Source organism: Bacillus rossius, chromosome 8 (assembly GCF_032445375.1).
Source record: "Bacillus rossius redtenbacheri isolate Brsri chromosome 8, Brsri_v3, whole genome shotgun sequence".
Lineage (NCBI taxonomy): Eukaryota > Metazoa > Arthropoda > Insecta > Phasmatodea > Bacillidae > Bacillus > Bacillus rossius.
This window is the reverse complement of record NC_086336.1, coordinates 31,898,289-31,917,210: the sequence shown is the minus strand read 5'-3', so window position 1 is coordinate 31,917,210 and position 18,922 is coordinate 31,898,289. Positions and strand designations below refer to the sequence as shown.

The following is an 18,922-nucleotide window of genomic DNA, read 5'->3' as shown; positions in this document are numbered from 1 at the left end:
CCTTATGTCAGTTGTGTAATGTATAAAAATGCGTATACATTAAATCACACTGGTAGTATCGCTTCTAGAGTGACTTAAAATACCCCATCAAGATTTCCTTTTACGTTTTGACATTTCTGCCCATTTCCCTGTGTGAAAAAGGAAACACGGGTTGTGTCTCTGAAGTTTCACCGCAAGCAGATCTAAATGACTCCCTTAGAATCTGTGATGTCATGAGAATTAATTCCCACTGAGGACTGATCACCACTTTATATGTGTCTTATATATATGATCACACCCGACCAGATTCGAATTTCGAATCATTCCACTAGTCCACCATCTGAAGATACAAACTTTACTTTTATAATTATACCATTTCACTTTATATATATATATATATATATATATATATATATACACACATACACACACACACACAACGCTCAGAGTTTATGATCGTTGACTAAATTGTAACAATATTACTTCATAAGTAACTTTAATGGTACAATACTTTTACATTATTTGTATTGGAAACCATATATAGGCTTCGTTATTTTAGAGATATATAAAGACTTCATATGAACATAAATTAACACAAGAGGTACATATATATTTAGTAAAATTGAAAAAGTAACATTAATACTGCTATACAGTTTGTATTATATTTTCAATATCATTTTTAGATGAGAGCATGGCAAGTTATTTTTTTTTTCATTGAGTGGTTCCTGTCATAACAAAAAAGCCCATTGTTTTAAATGTTCCAGGTGGGGATAGCATCTTTCGGGTCCAATAAGTGTGGAGCTCGTGGCATTGTCAGCGTCTACACCAAAATCACAAGTTACGTTGACTGGATACAGGACAACATGACGCAATAAACAATCATTCCTATATTTTATTGTATTTATACATATTAGTTAATTTATTATTTGTTATTATGCACCAGTCACTATGGCGTAATTCAAAATCATCTGAAACAAACCCTATCCAAGTTACTTAAAAATATGGAGATGTTTTTAAGGGCCTGCGTTAATGGGGGATGCCTTATGCTAGAAAGTTATTTAAATTTTACTTTCAACACAGTTAAATTTGTAGACTTTTTGAGTGGCAGAACTTCTACAAAATGAAAAAAACCCACGTATATCTCATATATTTTGCATAATTAGCTGGCAAAGTTACATTTTGAACGTTTTTGTGCAGTATGGTTAAGGAGAACCAAATTGAATAAATAACTGAACATGTTTGGGTTATATAGCAATTGCAGTGGCTACTGGTTAGTAAGTAGCCTATAGTTTAAAATTATTTCAGAAAAAATTTATTTAATTTCATCAAAACCTTTTTAAAATAACAATTCTCTTGATTTTGTAAGGCAAGGTAAACTTAAATTTTTTTTTCTGAATTAAATTAAACCATATCACATAGTAGCAAGAAAATTTGACTTTAAACCTAAAATGTTCCAACTTTACAATTTTCATTCTCATTATTCATACTGCACAAAAAAACGTTAAAATAGCAACTTTGCCAGCTAATTATTCAAAAAGTATGCGATGTTTATTTTTTTTTTTTTAAATATTGTGAACTTTCAGCCACACAAAAAGTCGGCAAGTTTAACCGTGTGAAACGTTAATATAAAATAATGACCTGGAAAGGGTCATACACCATTACGGGCAGCTGAATTAACAAAAAATATGTGCTGTTGCAGTATAAAGAAAACATTTTTTATGTATCATGTATTTTTATAGAATTGTATACTTTGGTACCAACTGAACTGTTTGTATACTGACCCAAAAACAAACACACTCACAGTATTGTTTAAAAATCTAATGATTTTTATCGTTTCTGTAGCACTAAATGAGCCGATGGGTGTGACTTTAGATCATGATTAACAAATGTGGTTTATTAAGAAAGGGTGCGCGAGTAGCATATTTTGATGTTAAGTCGAGTCGTGCAAAAAATCGAGTATCTCGAATCGATTAGCTAAGGACAACTTATTTTGGAGTTTTCCTTTCGAGCTCAGCAGGAAAACGTGGCACAAAGTACATGCTGAACATGTCTCACAAAAGTTTTTGAATCACAATCATAGTACTGTACTAATTTCATAATAGCATTTTGTACTCATCCAAAGTATTTATAGTTACAAAATATTTTACTACTATAATTAACAATGTAATTTTTCATGTATTTTAGCCATTATAATTTTCTTTACGAGGTATCCGCCCGAAACTAGTATTATTAGAAAATAATATAAACTGTCAAACGTAACATGCACTGCAAAGAAACTTTTAACTTTTCTGTATTGCATTACAGTTAAAGACGTTTAGTTAACGAAGTTAACTTTTAACATATTATTGAATAACATTTTGGCAAAAAAACTGTATTAAATTTTATTGATATATTCAAGTTTGACATTCCCATACACCCGGACACTACAATTTATACGCTCAAAACCAGAATATTCAGAGTTTATGAACGCTCATATCGTATTTATGCTCAGTTTGTAGAGCAGCGTACAGTAAAATTTAACGTGCAATACATGTCTGACGCTTTTTACGGTAACTATGGTGGATCAAGTTTATTCAGCAACAGTACCGTAATATTTAACTTGTCCGATGTGTATCAGGCTATTTACGGTAATTATTATAGGTACTTTGTTGGAGTTTATTAATCAGCTATTGTTCATTTTTAGGTATATTTCAAAGAAAGACTACCTATTGAAGACGTTACCATGGAGGTACTTCCAGCAAATTTTTATGTAGTTTTTCGTTTCATGGTCCGTAGACCCCAAAACCATAGTCAACATATGTATGACACGATAACTGCCACAATTTTTCACAAATCACTTCAAAACTGATACATAAAATCTAGTAGTGGAAAATCTCCATTCGACCAAAGAGGTAGAAACGGAGATAGATTTTTTGAAAAACAGAAAAATCGCTGTAACTCCCATAATATGGAAAATATCATATCTGTTTGAATGTATTTTAACTCGTAGGTTTAATACCACAATCTTTTGTCTGAAAAGAACCGTAACTGCGAGAGGTGTTAAAACAATGGTTGGAGGACAAAAAATCCCTTCGCAGGCACAACATCAAATTCGTACAAATTTTTTGTACGAGTATATCTTATAATTTTTATCTAAAATTTTTCTGAATCTTTTTTTATAGTTAAACCATAGCTGCAAGGGGTTGAAAAAACCTGGGGTTAAAAAACCTGGAATTGAAATAAGAAAATAAATTAAACTTTTCTACCATTTACTCTATTGAATTAAAATTTATTTTCGTTTAACATTTTAAATATTTTTGAAAATGTTTGTATAAAGTAAATTTAATGAAACAAGCCATTATTGCAAGGGGTGGAAAGTCAAAAAAGTCATTATTTTTCAAAATAGATATATCTACTATCAAAACTTTATCTAAAACCTTTGGTTGAAAATTTTTTTTTGAAACGAACTATTAACGTAAAATCAGGAGTTGAAATTAAAAATTAATTAAAAATTCTTTAGAATAAAATTGGTCGGAATTAAATTTTAGCTATCTTAATATTACCTTAAAACTTTCTCCAAAAATATCATATGACCATGTATTATTGAAAGGGATGAAGAATAGTGTTTGAAGGTCAAAAATAATTGTATAACTACTTTAGAAGGTATAATATGAAAATTCGTTACGACATTAAGTGCTGGATGCATTGAGTTAAAAACATTCAAAATATTTTCGCTGCATGGAATATGATAAAATGTTTAATCTATCTACTGTATGTTTAATATCGGCGAACATATAGTATGCTATGCACATCAAGTTCTTAAAATGTTCCAGAAGTTTATAGAAGATTTCAAAACATTTCCAGAAGAAATAGGTACTTCGAAATCTACCTACGCCTGTAAGATGTGCCAAAAGGATTTTTTTTTTACTTCCCGTGCATCAGAAGGCAAGACGTTAAATGATAAATGAGTATTTTTACGTTTGTTACTTTTTAATGAAGACCGGTACAGATAATGTTCACGTAGAAAAGAATATTTGTAATTTTAAGAAATAGTTGTTACTGCAGCAAACTCTACAAAAATTTCGAGTTTAGTGCATACGAACTTTGAATATATATACTGTATAGAAGTCGCGAGTGGATAGGATTTACTCTACGTTTTTCAAAAGCGTATGATGAGCAGCTTGGGAACTTCACCGCTGCAGTGCGCTGCCGTAGCGCCCTGTATCGTCTTAGTTGTTATTTACCCGTTAGGGCGCAGTACTGTCGCCCGCTGTCATTCCCCGCACCCCCCATCAATCATTCACTGCAGCTCACGGTCGTTCAACAGGAGGGGGAAGGGGTGTTTGAAGAGTTGGACACTTGTCCGCTAGAGACCACCACAAGTCGATGCCCTAGAGATGGTGGCGATTGCGGCGGTGAATTAACCAACTACCTCAAAACCGTATTCGAAATTTTAACCTGGGCTGGCGACTTCTATACAGTATATATATTCAAAGATACGAAGGAGATAAACTTCTGTCTGTATTATATGTTAATGTAAAAACAATTGTGACGATGCTACTTTAATACGCCGAATAAAAAATTCAAATCATAATAACAGTACGAGATTATATAAAACTAGCCAACATTGCTAACAACTTTCATATTGAACTATTCGTGTTTTTTATAATGAAACGCTCGTGCTGAAGAGCTTAATTTGTAACGAATGCCTATTTAATAATGTCTTCATAAAATAATAACGTTTTCTACGAGCGTCACAACTACTAAGTATAAATAATCCTCGATAAATCCAGATTTGTATCAGTAAGGTTTCATTAGTTTCCCTGAACACAACTGTTAACTGCTGAAATTTTTGAGCTTTAACATAAGGCTTGAATCGAGTACTTAAAAATCGACTCGACTCTACTAGACATTTTTAGTACCTAGCTATTTTAATTCCAAGTGGGACAGTTGCTGTACAGAACTGATGCGTTCGTCAGCAACTTTCAAAAATTTAAATTTTAACAGTGGATGAATGTAATAAAATTCAAAATTACAAAAACAAAATATAAAATTTAATTAAACGATTTTAAGTGTTAACACGACACACATTTATAAAACAGTCTTTATTTCTCTTCTTCGGCAGCTTAGGCATGCAAAACACAGTGGAAGATTTCTTGAAAGGTCCTCTGACATATTCTAAGTCCGCTGGTATAGGATGTTCTGTGGAGATTTTAGCTGTCCGTTGTCCATTTACATGGATGTTTTGGTTTTTGTAAGAATGTCAATTTCTGTAAAACATTTTCTGTAAAGTGGACATATTGAATGAAGTTTTGATGATACTACAAGTGATAAAATATGCCATTAGTGTTTTTTCTAAAAATATATGAGCAGGTGAGTTGCAGAACTATCCTTATCCACCAGAAGTGATTTTTCAGGAAATAGGAAAAACTCATAACTTAAGTAATTTTTCATATTTTATGCAGCTTCATTTTTCTGTAGTAAGAGTACAATAATATTAGTTGACTAAAGAAATATTTTAAAAATCCAGATAAACCGTCGTTAGTTATTCGAGATTGTAATATGGAAAAGGACAGTTTTGCAGCAAACTAGCGGAAAACGACAGTTTTGGTATTAAAACACGTAATTAAATTTAATATAGAAGTTGAAATAAATAAAAGTTGAGCTTTTTTTGTAAACTTTACAAACTTTAGCACTATGTACATAATGTTACACATAAAGTGGAAATGTTTCATCTGGAAAGAATAAAAGTCTACACCACTGGATAATCTGCTTCATCCACGTTGGTGCACTCTTAGATTGCATTTCCATATGTATGTTCGACTTCTTGAGCATCAATAACATTTCGGTAATATTCTAGATGTTCCAAGTCTCGCCAGTTCTTACCAAAATGTTTAGTAAGAAGATTATTGACATCTTTCAGTTTTTTTACAGGAAATGAGTGTAACAATGGTTCTGTATTAATATTGGCCACAGCCATGCTCCTTCTGATGATAGATGAAACAGTTGCACAATATACTTCATAGTTGATTTCGCCTCTAACACGGACGGCACCATTTTTAATTCTTGTTAGCATTATCCTCTTGCACATAGATAACCGAAAGTGCCAATGTGATGTATGCTTGAGTACAATTTGCACAGAAGTTTTCCAGTCAAAAACAGGTTCTTCCTTTCCATGACTCTTGACTGTTCCGAATAACTTGAAAATGCCAATGTATTCTCCTGGAACTGTTTGCTACCTTTGCCCGAGAAGTCCTCTTTGGAGCCATCTGGGAAGTATACTTCAAAATAAAGCTATCCTGAGACACTTTACGAGATGTAGCATAAAAGGCCTGATGGAAACGTCTGATATCTTGCATGGCTAGAGTTGCACATTTAAAGGTCTTCGTATCATGTCCGCTTTGCGGCTTTCTCAGCAGTGATTTTGATGTATACCTGAAACAATGCGAAATCATAAAAAAATTATAAGTTACTGGTATGAGTAATCTTTGTATTATTGCATGCATGCAACACAGTATTATTGCAAAAATGCAGGAGTCCTACTGCATCTAGGAAGAGTTGCTTGCCACAAAGTCATACGGTAATTATTTTAAACTTATGAAAATTTTTTTAAGGACAGTATGTCACAATGGAAACCAGAACTAACAAAATAGCATGAGTAATTTGTTCGCTATCACAGTATAAAAATATTTTACATTCTAATTTCACAACCTATATATTGCATTAATATGAGAGGGTATATTGCTGTTACCTTTCTCGTTTCTTTTTTTCTCGAGTCCATGTTTCCTTTCGCCGTGTTCGTTTCCTGCCACTTTCTGTAGTAACTTCAGTCACATTACTAAAATTTTATGTGTTATCCATCACAGGCAATAACAATGATTCGTTTAGTTATTCCCACAAAACAAAAAAGGTTACAATGTAAACATCAAAGTTAGTGATTATTTACATATATATGCACATAAATGTTAACCAATTGCATTATATTAAAACAAACATTATAACTGCTGCAAGATTAAAAATAGTAAGAAGAAAGACTTATAAATTTATGCATAACATTTGTCATAGAAACATATGGGCAGTGTTACAGATGGTTTTCGTACATCATGGTAAAAAATGTAGGATAAAGACAGTTTTGAAACTAATTCTAACACACTGGAAAAGGACAGTTCTGTAACTTACTGGCACTTGGAAAAGGAGAGTTTTGCAACGAACTACATTTTTCAACTCAAAAATATCAAAGGAAAAGAAGACTTTAGACACACAACAATTCTGTCTATATATGAAGGGGAACTCATAGTTTACAAATTCAATGGAATCTGGATTTATTCAATTTCTGGAAAAGGGCAGTTTTGCAACTCACCTGCTCATATATATTTTTTAATATAATATGTCAATGAGAAAACAATTACCTTAAATAATTATATATTAATGAATAAAATAACGAACTACCACTATATCAGAGCGGCAAAAAAAAAAGAGAAAAAAGGAAAACCTGGAAAGTTATGGAATTTTCAGCAAGAGGGAACAATTTAAGGAAAATCAGAAAAAATTTAATTTGTCTGGAAACATTATTTAATGTTAAAATTTAACTACGAGATTAATTAAATTTAAATTATAGTAGAGAGCCCAATTATTTTGATTTTTTTTCTGGTTCCACGCAAACAACATAGCTCCCCTTTCTCAACCTGTATCTTAAACTAACGGCGCTAGTAGTAGTGAACCCCATCATCACCCTTAGATTGTAGTATGCATTCTAATGGACATTTACTCTCTCTTTCCAGTGAATGATACCTGTTATTAGCGCTGTTCTTGTTTCTGTGTACTCTGTTGCAAAATATACCCATAGGGCTCAAAAGTTTCAGAAAAGATAGTTATGAAATAATTAATAATTTTAATATAAAACAAATATTTTCAAAAGGAATATATGTAATGAGAATTTCGGAAAAAAACCTTTTCTTGTTGTATTTCATCAATAGCATCATCTAATGATATTCTATACTTACTTTAAAGAAAAGTAACTTAAAGAAATGGTTTCAACCATTTTTGCCATTAAAATATTTCATATCGTTTCATGATACAAATTTTGGTTACGATTTACCATAGTATTTAATTAGAATATTTTGTTATGTATACTGAACTACTACTACAAATAGTTTCTCCTGTGATACAATAATTGGCGTTTAGAAGTGATTTATTATTTCTTTCAGGATGTATCCAACTGTAATAATACTATCAAAAGTTACTACTTTATGATGTTAGAAATATCACCAAATGGTAAAATTGATAAAATATCAATATTTACTATAATTTAATCGAACATATACAAAATATTAATTTTAGGTTTAAGGGGCCCACCTAGTCAGGTGTGTATCTGTGTTAGTTAGAAGGGCGGGATGATAAGCGCGACGTTCGCTGGTGTTTCTAGCGCGGTGTCGCCTCTAAGCGCAAGACTCTGCACTGGAGTGCAGTCTTCTCGTCGTGCATAGAGCAACTATGAAATTTGAGCGGTGAACTCTAGCATTAGATAAAGGTGTAATGCATGACCCTTAAGTGGTTTCAAGAATCTTTACCTGTTGTTTTATGCGTTTTTTTCTCTCTAAAAAACACAGATTAAAAAGCTTAATCCGGAAACAAAACTACTCATCTGCCCTGAAGTAGGCAATTCTTAAATGCTTTTAGTAACAGGCCCCACTCGGATATATTGATTAGTTTCCAAAACACGTGTTTTTGTTCCGGGAGCACTGCGTACAGCACGCGGGAGGCATCAGTCTGGCAACACTGCAATACTAGGCGCGAGTACAGGCTCAGCGCCGCGGGGTCTGCGGGGGTACGGGCAGCATCAGTCTGGCAACACTGCAACACTGGGCGCGAGTACAGGCTCAGTGCCGCAGGGTCTGCGGTGGACGGGCAGCATCAGTCTGGAAACACCGCAACACTGGGCGCGAGTACAGGCTCAGTGGCGCAGGGTCTGCGGGGTCACGGGCAGCATCAGTCCGGCAACACTGGGCGCGAGTACAGGCTCAGCGCCGTCGGGTCTGCGGGGGCACGGGCAGCATCAGTCTGGCAACACTGGGCGCGAGTACAGGCTCAGTGCCGCCGGGTCTGCGGGGGCACGGGCAGCATCAGTCCGGCAACACTGCGACACTGGGCGGGGTCAGCGCGGGCAGGTTCTGGAGGGCCTGCACGGCGCACGAGAAGCTGGTGAGGTAGTAGCCGGCCTCGCTGAAGAGCGCCGCGCGGTCCAGCAGCCCCCACATGAGCTCCGCCTCCATGCCGCTGTGCACCACCAGCACGCGGGAGGCATCAGTCCGGCAACACTGCGACACTGGGCGGGGTCAGCGCGGGCAGGTTCTGGAGGGCCTGCACGGCGCACGAGAAGCTGGTGAGGTAGTAGCCGGCCTCGCTGAAGAGCGCCGCGCGGTCCAGCAGCCCCCACATGAGCTCCGCCTCCATGCCGCTGTGCACCACCAGCACGCGGGAGGCATCAGTCCGGCAACACTGCGACACTGGGCGGGGTCAGCGCGGGCAGGTTCTGGAGGGCCTGCACGGCGCACGAGAAGCTGGTGAGGTAGTAGCCGGCCTCGCTGAAGAGCGCCGCGCGGTCCAGCAGCCCCCACATGAGCTCCGCCTCCATGCCGCTGTGCGCCACCAGCACGCGGGAGGCATCAGTCCGGCAACACTGCGACACTGGGCGGGGTCAGCGCGGGCAGGTTCTGGAGGGCCTGCACGGCGCACGAGAAGCTGGTGAGGTAGTAGCCGGCCTCGCTGAAGAGCGCCGCGCGGTCCAGCAGCCCCCACATGAGCTCCGCCACCAGCACGCGGGAGGCATCAGTCCGGCAACACTGCGTCACTGGGCGGGGTCAGCGCGGGCAGGTTCTCGAGGGCCTGCACGGCGCACGAGAAGCTGGTGAGGTAGTAGCCAGCCTCGCTGAAGAGCGCCGCGCGGTCCAGCAGCCCCCACATGAGCTCCGCCTCCATGCCGCTGTGCGCCACCAGCACGCGGGAGGCGTCAGTCCGGCAACACTGCGACACTGGGCGGGGTCTGCGGGGGCAGGTTCTCGAGGGCCTGCACGGCGCACGAGAAGCTGGTGAGGTAGTAGCCGGCCTCGCTGAAGAGCGCCGCGCGGTCCAGCAGCCCCCACATGAGCTCCGCCTCCATGCCGCTGTGCGCCACCAGCACGCGGGAGGCGTCAGTCCGGCAACACTGCGACACTGGGCGGGGTCAGCGCGGGCAGGTTCTCGAGGGCCTGCACGGCGCACGAGAAGCTGGTGAGGTAGTAGCCGGCCTCGCTGAAGAGCGCCGCGCGGTCCAGCAGCCCCCACATGAGCTCCGCCTCCATGCCGCTGTGCGCCACCAGCACGCGGGAGGCGTCAGTCCGGCAACACTGCGACACTGGGCGGGGTCTGCGGGGGCAGGTTCTCGAGGGCCTGCACGGCGCACGAGAAGCTGGTGAGGTAGTAGCCGGCCTCGCTGAAGAGCGCCGCGCGGTCCAGCAGCCCCCACATGAGCTCCGCCTCCATGCCGCTGTGCGCCACCAGCACGCGGGAGGCATCAGTCCGGCAACACTGCGACACTGGGCGGGGTCAGCGCGGGCAGGTTCTGGAGGGCCTGCACGGCGCACGAGAAGCTGGTGAGGTAGTAGCCGGCCTCGCTGAAGAGCGCCGCGCGGTCCAGCAGCCCCCACATGAGCTCCGCCACCAGCACGCGGGAGGCATCAGTCCGGCAACACTGCGTCACTGGGCGGGGTCAGCGGGGGCAGGTTCTGGAGGGCCTGCACGGCGCACGAGAAGCTGGTGAGGTAGTAGCCGGCCTCGCTGAAGAGCGCTGCGCGGTCCAGCAGCCCCCACATGAGCTCCGCCTCCAGCTCGGCGGCCGCCATGCCGCTGTGCGCCACCAGCAGCACCAGCATGGGCAGCAGGTCGTCGCCCGACATGGCCCCGCCGCGGCGCTCGCTGCAGCTCGTGATCTGCCGCCAGGGGAACACCCGTCACCGTGTCGCCATCATGATGCGTGACCACGCCTGGAGGTCAACGCTTTGAGTTTGGAATTGTCAGGAGATTACATGCTCTAACGTGATTGAAGTCACTTTCAACCTCAGTACTATCATATTACTACACCAAAAAAAACATTCCGGAAATGATATGCGTGACCACGCCTGATGGTTAACGCTTGGAATTTGGAATTGTCAGGAGATAACATGCTGTAACGAGATTGAAGTAACTTTCAACCTCACTGTTACCATATTGCTACACCCAAAACATTGCGTGACCACGCGTAACAATTAATGCATGGAGTTTGGAATTGACATGATGTGACGTGGTTGAAGTCACTTTCTACCTCACGATCACCATATTGAAACACACAAAACATTACTAAATGGTACATGACCATGTCTGATCCCTTAAAACTGTTTCCAGAATACAAACACTACACCTCAGCCAATATTTTGGGTGTACTGCAAACAAGAAACTGATGATTAGCTGGAGAACATTTTGGTTTCATGCAGTATTCATTAACTAATGCATGCATGAACTACCCCTGCCCGCCATTAACATCACTGTAACACTGTCACATGTGGAACACCATCAGTGTACAACCAAAGCCACTAGCACAATGGTTATATCTAGGGCCATATGTTTCTCGCGAAATAATCTGATCTCTCATTAGACTGCAATAAGGTATACCCGTGCAAGTTATTGTAATGATACAAAGTTTTATCTCACAGCTGGTCCAAGCATGTTTCGCGAAAAATGCATGGTTATACTTCGGTGACAGAAACCAAAGTCAAGCAACTGTTAAGTTTACATAAGTACAGAGCGATTGAGCACATAGATGGTAAACGTTTTGTTTTTTATAGCTCATTTTTTTGGTAACCTGACAAGGAAAGCCTTGCAATGAAATTCCAACAAAATATGTTTGGATGAGACAAATCACGACTGCCAAGCATTATCCTGGTTAGTTCCTGTGTTTAGCCAGCTTCATTATCATAAAAAAGCATAAATACCATATCAAGATGTAGTCAGCCTAATTTAGCTGTATTGCCAGATCTTTGTACCCAGAAAATGTCAGAATCGTTATAGTATCATACAGTTTTCAGCATTGATAAAGTTGACAGTTCATTACCTCCCGAAAGAAGGCAATGTATAATAATGGAAACTATGACACAAATTTCATGGGACCTCAAATTAATAAGTTGCGTCAGATAATTAGAAAAAAAACATCGACTACATTCTGCAGAATATGAACAGTTCTTGTGGAAATCAGAAAAATTACCGATGGTAGCAGTCATACTTAAGTACCTTTTGGTAACCATCACTTACTAAAACTCATATTTCATAGTAAATGCCACAGTTTACATTGAAGAACATCATCGTTGCAAAAAATAGCAATCATAGCAATTGCAAAACACACCATTGATGAATTTCATGACTTTCTCCAGTCATGTAAAATGAAGCACACTTCAATAACTTAGTACATGCTAACCAATGAAAGCAAAAAAAATTACTGACCAATACTAATGTTATTTTTTTCTACCCTTAAACACTTTATTACTCCAACCAAAATCCTAAAGAGTTCTGGGATAACCAGCACCAGTGAATGCATGGATTCACATCTGAATGAGATATCCACTTCCAAGTCATTAAGCACTTCATAAAAAATTTTAGTTACACACTAATATTTACAGTAAAAATAGCAAGATTCCATGTTCATTAAGCATATGCGACAATATTCCTAATGACGAAGTTACCTGCAACTGCTACAAAGAAAAGTTTGTGTTACAAGCCAAATGGTTAATGTGACTTTTTTTGGGGTTCTCTTGTTTTCTCATCTATTTATTCTATCAACGCTCCATTCTCATTGCAACATCTCCCGTCACCACAATGACCCCGAAGTCGACAAAATATTGGGGTTGCAGAGGAGAAAGTAAGGAACTGAAAGATGCCATCTTGGTTTGATCTTATTTTAGACCATGACTTTTTTTATCTGTTGATTGTATTAATGCAGCTTCATTAGACCATAGCATGAAATTTTGTGGAATGCATGAAGCTAATGTTTGACTACAACAAATTGTTTAACTAGTAAATACATTGTTGGGAATGACTAAAACTATAATACTCTAGTCACTGTATTATGTTTTTTTTTAAAAGAACCTTCAATATTGTAGTGGTATAAAATCCTTAAATACCATTCGTTTTTGCCACATCGCTAAAATTTCTGTAGCATTGTTTTGGCTAAATATCTTTTCGGCCGCTCATATCAAAAGTCCTCAATGCATGTCTCTCAAATATGCTCTAAAGAAATTAATAAAAATCAATCATATTGTAATAGAACTTAAAATTCGATTATTTATTTAGTGTTTTCTTGTGAAGATTTTAGGAGTTACGAAATGGTCGTGTCATCTGCCAGATTGTTGCTTGGAGCTGAGAATGGCTATCTCGCGCAGTCGTTATTTCCTTCCCGTTGACTCTTCGTGACCTTGAGCAGAGTGTGTTTTCCAAGGACGACGATAGTTGTCTCAGCCGATGTAGTTGCGCAGAGGACAGGCACTGTGGTAGGAAACTAGGGAGTAGAGTCTAGGTAGCCACGAGCCTCACCTAGTTAGGCGCCGGACGGCGAAAGCATGTGAGTGGTCCTGTGTTCGAGTCTCGGATAGATCATGTGCACACAGCGACATGGTCATTAAGAGAAGAGATACGATGATTTTCATGGAAAGACAATTCGGTGTTTTTTTTTTAATGGAGTCACCCCGTCTACTTCCTGAACGATATGAAAAGTAAGAGACAAGTGCTAACATCACGAACCTAGCCCAACCCAAATCCACCCCTTTCCTTCTAACCTTGCCAAAACTCCACAATCCCATACACCTCTTTCGACTACTGGGGGTGACAGAATATTCGTCCAACCCCGTATCAGAACAAGAATTCTTACAGCCAAACCATTCATCTGGAAGAAATAATCTAGCATAAACTGGCAACCGTCTGGTTCAACTGCATAGCAATGACAACGGCCTTGAACTCAATGCGCTGATTCACCTTTAGTGGGATACCAGCCTTGAACTCATTTTACTGCTTGCTCTAAATAAAGTGAGACACCTGCTTTGAACTCATTGCTCGCCCCACCTATAGTGAGACACCACACTTGAACTGCATGTGCCACTTCACCTTTATTGAGACACCAGCCTTGAACTCATTTTACTGCTCTATCTATAGTGAGACACCTTCTTTGAACTCATTTCACAACCCACCTATAGTGACACACCAGCCTTGAAATCCATGTGTCACTTCACCTTTCGTGAGACACCAGCCTTGGACTCATGGAATCACCTCACCTATATTGAGACACCAGCCTTGGACTCATAGAATCACCTCACCTATATTGAGACACCAGCGTTCGTCTCCATGTGTCACTTCACCTTTAGTGAGACACCACCCTTGAACCCCATGTGCCACTTCACCTATATTGAGACACCAGCCTTGGACTCATGGAGTCGCCTCACCTATAGTGAGACTCCGGCCTTGAACACTAGGCATAGCCCCACCTGTAGCGAGGCACTCGTGCAGCGCTCACCTCGATGAGCAGCGCGTGCACGCAGGCGACGAGGCAGCGCAGCTTGCCGGAGGGCAGGCGCTCCCGCCGCACGCGCCGCAGCAGGCGGCCGAGCGCGTCGAGCACCGCCCGGGAGGGCCGCGGCACGTGGTCGCCGGCGCCCAGGTCCTGCGGCGAGCGGCCGCGCGCAGCCACCATGCCGGCGCACAGGCGCACGGTGCGGCCCGAGGCGGCGAGCCGCGCCTCCAGCAGGCGCGCGAGGTGCTCGAGCAGCGGCGCCGCCACCAGCTCCTGCAGCACCTCCTCGGCCTCCTCGGCGGCGGCGGCGCGCTTCTGGAACTGCCGCGCGGTTCCCCCCTACAGCACTACAGCACTACAGCACACAGCAGTACACATGTTCATTTGTAACTGTGAATCTGGAGGCCGGAGGTGGTGCATAAACTGAGATGGGTAGCCTCAGTCCCTTTGCATAGCCAAAAGCTCTAACGCTCTTCCTGGTTGCGTATGCGGCGTATCCGCATCCACATCCATGGGGGCCCCAGGGCAGTAGGGCAATTGCTAAGAGCGCTGTGTTATCAAAGAAAAGGAGGGGAAACCCTTACTAGTGACTTATGTGAATCTGGAGTAAGATTGTGCCGGAAATTAGGCATTTCGACACCTTTTTTTCAATTTTTCTATAATTTTAAAATATTTTTGGAAATATTATTTTTCAATTTATCTGGTTGTTAAAGGGGTGATTTACTCTTTGTTAGGCCGGTGTACGCCATGTGTTTAAACTTTGTGCCAGTGGACCGAAGCCCCTTTCTCAGGGGCTTATCTGATATTTTGCTAGTCTAATGTGGACGTGGGAAGCCCGGTTGAAATGTCTCTCGCCTGCAGTCCCGGGTTTGTAATTTTAATTCCCTGCATGAGCAAAATTGCATAGAGCAGCTTGTGGGCTGCAAGCTGCTACTTCTTACAGGCCTGCTGAGAATAGCGAGTCTCGTCACGAACGGGTCTCCAGTGGACCCCAGTTCCCAGCTTAGTGGCTTCTTTTTGTCCACCCTCCCCTCTCCCCCCTCCACCTTAGTTCGGAGAAATAAAGCCAGGAGCAGTGACCTGACGTGAACTTAGCCAAGACGATGGCCTACTTCAAGGACTTTCTCCCTGGTCCTACAGAGACCTCCACGACATCTAGCGGCAGAAAAAGCAACTTCTGGCCTGGTCGCCAGCGTGTAGAGCACACGCTCGTGACACCTGGTGGCAAGTCAGCTCACCGCCTCAGTTAGTTCCCCTTTACGCCGCTAGAAAGCAGCGCCGCGGCACCATAAGGCCCTATGCTTCCTTCTCGCGGATTGTAGAAGTCGATTCTTTGTAGCTTCCTGTACCTGTCGGTAGAGACTGCAGCAGTCGCTCTTCGGCGCGAACAACTGAAGTTGTGCTTACAACCACTCGGGCACTTCCGCATGTTTTCAGCCCTGGGCCGAACCTTCCCCCTCCGTTTTCCTAGAGCCGACCGCCCGATTTAATTAGGAGCTGTGTCCGCCATCGCCGGGACTTAGTTCTCTGACCTCGGCTACTTACCATGTCTTCTCGGCGTCCTCTGTGCTAAGAGGCTTTTCGCGGCAACGGCGAAATCGTGTGCACAAGAATGTAGTCAGCTGCTTTAGGGATGTGATCCTAGTGGTACAGTAGCCAGTCAGATGTAGTATTTAGAAAAAGTCATGTTTAGTTAAATTTTATTATTTTTTTATTTTCCTAAAAATTAGGTTTCTTTCGTGTCTCAACCATTTCTATCATCAAATTATTTTATATCAATTAATATAAAACTTGTTTTTTGTTTTTTTTTTATCATAATTCATAATTAACGGAATTCCCCGTAGTTGGAAGCAACCGATAAACGATTGATGTAAATAGTTCATCATGTGAAATAATAATACTTAGTGTTTAGAATTCATATTAGGTAGATTTCGAAGAGTGTATACATATTGTATCCCTTACCATGCTGCAAGTTTCAGAAAACGTTTTTATTTTTATTTTGTTTAACGTTTCATGGTCGATTGACCAAAAATAGTCAGCTAAAAAGTTTATATATATATATATATATATAAGGAAAGTGCGACATCGGCGAAGAGGGTGAGAGACCCCCCCCCCCCCCTCCCTGATAGTGGCGCGACGCGGAGATCGACTGAATAAGGAGATTGCGGAAACTAAGGGCGCGGTTACACGGGAGTCTGAACTACTTCAGGTGAACATGTTCAGCTGTTGAGTGCGGTTACACACAGTCTGAACATGTTTCGTTCGAGGCCATTTCTCATTTAACTTAAACAGGTTGGCAAAGTAGTTCAGATCGACATATCTTCTACATTAGCCTCTGATTGGCTGGTTAGAATATAAACAGTCTTTTGCAGAAATTCTAGATGGAAAGTGTTTCTGGCACAAGTTCGAGTAATATTTTACCGAATGCAACAAAAAAACCAACAGATAATTATACATATTTTTTAATTTATCCTGACCTTAATTTTCTTAAAACTGAGATAGGTACTCTCGCTCAAAAAATAATAAAAAATAAGTTTAATAATTTTACTGTGCATGTTTGAATTCCCGATTTGTAAAAAAATATTGAGCAATATGTAAACACATTTCATTTCGGCTGATAATGCTGTATAAACAAGTGAGAAAATCCCGCGTTTTCTGGATGCAATTAAAAAATAGAGATCAACAACACAGTCATTCGTTGACAGTAGACAATCGGTTTTAGAGCTAAACACACTTTTCAGCAACTACCGTGTAACCGCACACTTTCGCGTTTGTAAACGTGTTTACTTAAACATGTTCACCTGAAGTAGTTCAGGGTCCCGTGTAACCGCGCCCTAAGTGACGCGAGACTGTGTGTGTGAACAGGCGCGAGGTAAGACGTGAACCATTGTTCAGCCTAGCTCCAGTGAGGAGTGCAAACTGTGGAACTTGACAAACATTGAGTGACTTGAGGTTAAACATATTTAAGTGCCAGTGATAGGATATATTTTTAGTAGAATTATTTATTAATTTAAATATTGGTAATTAATAAAACTGTGGAAAAAAAAACATAATTGGGTTATCCTTTAGGAACCCTGTTCTTCCCACATTATAAATCGTAACAATATATATATCAAAATTGTATGGACACGATAACTGTCACAATTTTTCACAAATTTCTTACAAACTGATACATAAATACTAGTAGTGGAAAATTTCGGTCGATATTGTTAAAGTTCTATATCAGACGAAAGGGGTAGATGAGGAAGGTTTTTTTTGAACAAACATAAAATCACTTTAACTCCCATTGTATGAAAAATATCACATCCGTTTGAACGTATTATAATTCATAGGAGTAATACAACCAAACATAACTGCAAGGGATTGAAAAAACAAGGGATAGAGGACAAAAAAATAATCAAAACTCCCTTTGTACGCACAACATCGAATTCGTACAGATTATGTATTCACCTTATAATTTGTATCTAAAACTTTTGTCTGAAACAATTTTTATTTAGATGAACCCTTGCTGCAATGGGTTAAAAAATAAAGGGTAGAATTTTAACAAAAATTCATAGCTCCCATAATAGGTACAATATCAAATTCGTGCGAAATATTTGTAAATATTACAATTTTAATCTACAATTTTCGTCTGAAACAATTTCTGATTAGACGAACCATTGTTTAAGGGGTTAAAAATAAAGGATTAGAATTAAAAACAAATCATAATTTACGTACTGCGTACACTGTTAAATCCGTTCTGTTTTATTGGCAAAACCTTAAAATATTATCTACAACTTTCATCTGAAATAATTTTTATGCGACCAACCATTACTGCCTAGGTTGGAATAAACAAGGATTGGAGGACAATAAAATCATAACTCCCTTCGTAGACACACTAAAAAATTAGTACAAATTGTTTTTAAAAATTATACTTTTTTATCTACAAGTTTTATCTGAAACAATTTTAAATAGACAACAAATTTATGCAAGGGGTTGAAAAAATTAGGAGTTAGAATTTTTAAAAAAAATCCATAACTCCCTAAGTATGTACACATCAAATCCGTTCAAAATGTTCGTAAATCTTATAATTTTTATCGAAATATTGTGTCTGGAACAATTTCTGATAATACAAACCATTACTGCAAGGGATTGAAGAAACCTATTGTTGAAATAAGAAAAGAAATTAAACTTCCCTACCATGTATTCAATCGAATTAATGTTTATATTTGTTTGACTTTTTAAATATTTTAAAAACTTTTGTCTAAGTGAAATTTTATGTAACAAACTATTACTGCAAGGGTAGAAACAACAAGAGTAGAAAGACAAAAAGGTCTTTACGTTTTTAATAGCCATGCTATCAAATCCTTTGTAATTTATTGTAATTCTCCTAAACTTTAACTGAATCTTTTGATTCAA

General features: G+C 40.1%; 2 protein-coding genes across 2 annotated transcripts in view; one reads left to right on the top strand and one right to left on the bottom strand.

Moving 5' to 3' along the window:
- LOC134534707 (phenoloxidase-activating factor 3-like) overlaps positions 1 to 6,425 on the top strand; it is a 115,295-nt gene extending 108,870 nt beyond the window's left edge. Inside the window, exon 8 of the mRNA XM_063373184.1 lies at positions 744 to 6,425. Within this exon, the coding sequence (XP_063229254.1) occupies positions 744 to 854 (111 nt within the window). The 3' untranslated portion in view covers positions 855 to 6,425. The remainder of the gene's footprint in view (positions 1 to 743) is intronic.
- A 1,732-nt stretch (positions 6,426 to 8,157) lies between these two features.
- On the bottom strand, positions 8,158 to 14,656 carry LOC134535306 (uncharacterized). Its single transcript, XM_063374375.1, has 2 exons — positions 14,528 to 14,656; positions 8,158 to 10,925 (listed from the first exon to the last, which is right to left on the bottom strand). Exon 2 carries the CDS (start codon positions 10,509 to 10,511, stop codon positions 10,149 to 10,151), a length of 363 nt encoding a protein of 120 aa, XP_063230445.1. The 5' UTR covers positions 10,512 to 10,925; positions 14,528 to 14,656; the 3' UTR covers positions 8,158 to 10,148.
- Positions 14,657 to 18,922: the final 4,266 nt, after the last annotated feature.

Bases quoted from the DNA above. Each gene is read 5' to 3' on its own strand.
- LOC134535306 (XM_063374375.1), bottom strand. From the start codon at position 10,511: ATGCCTCCCGCGTGCTGGTGGCGCACAGCGGCATGGAGGCGGAGCTCA.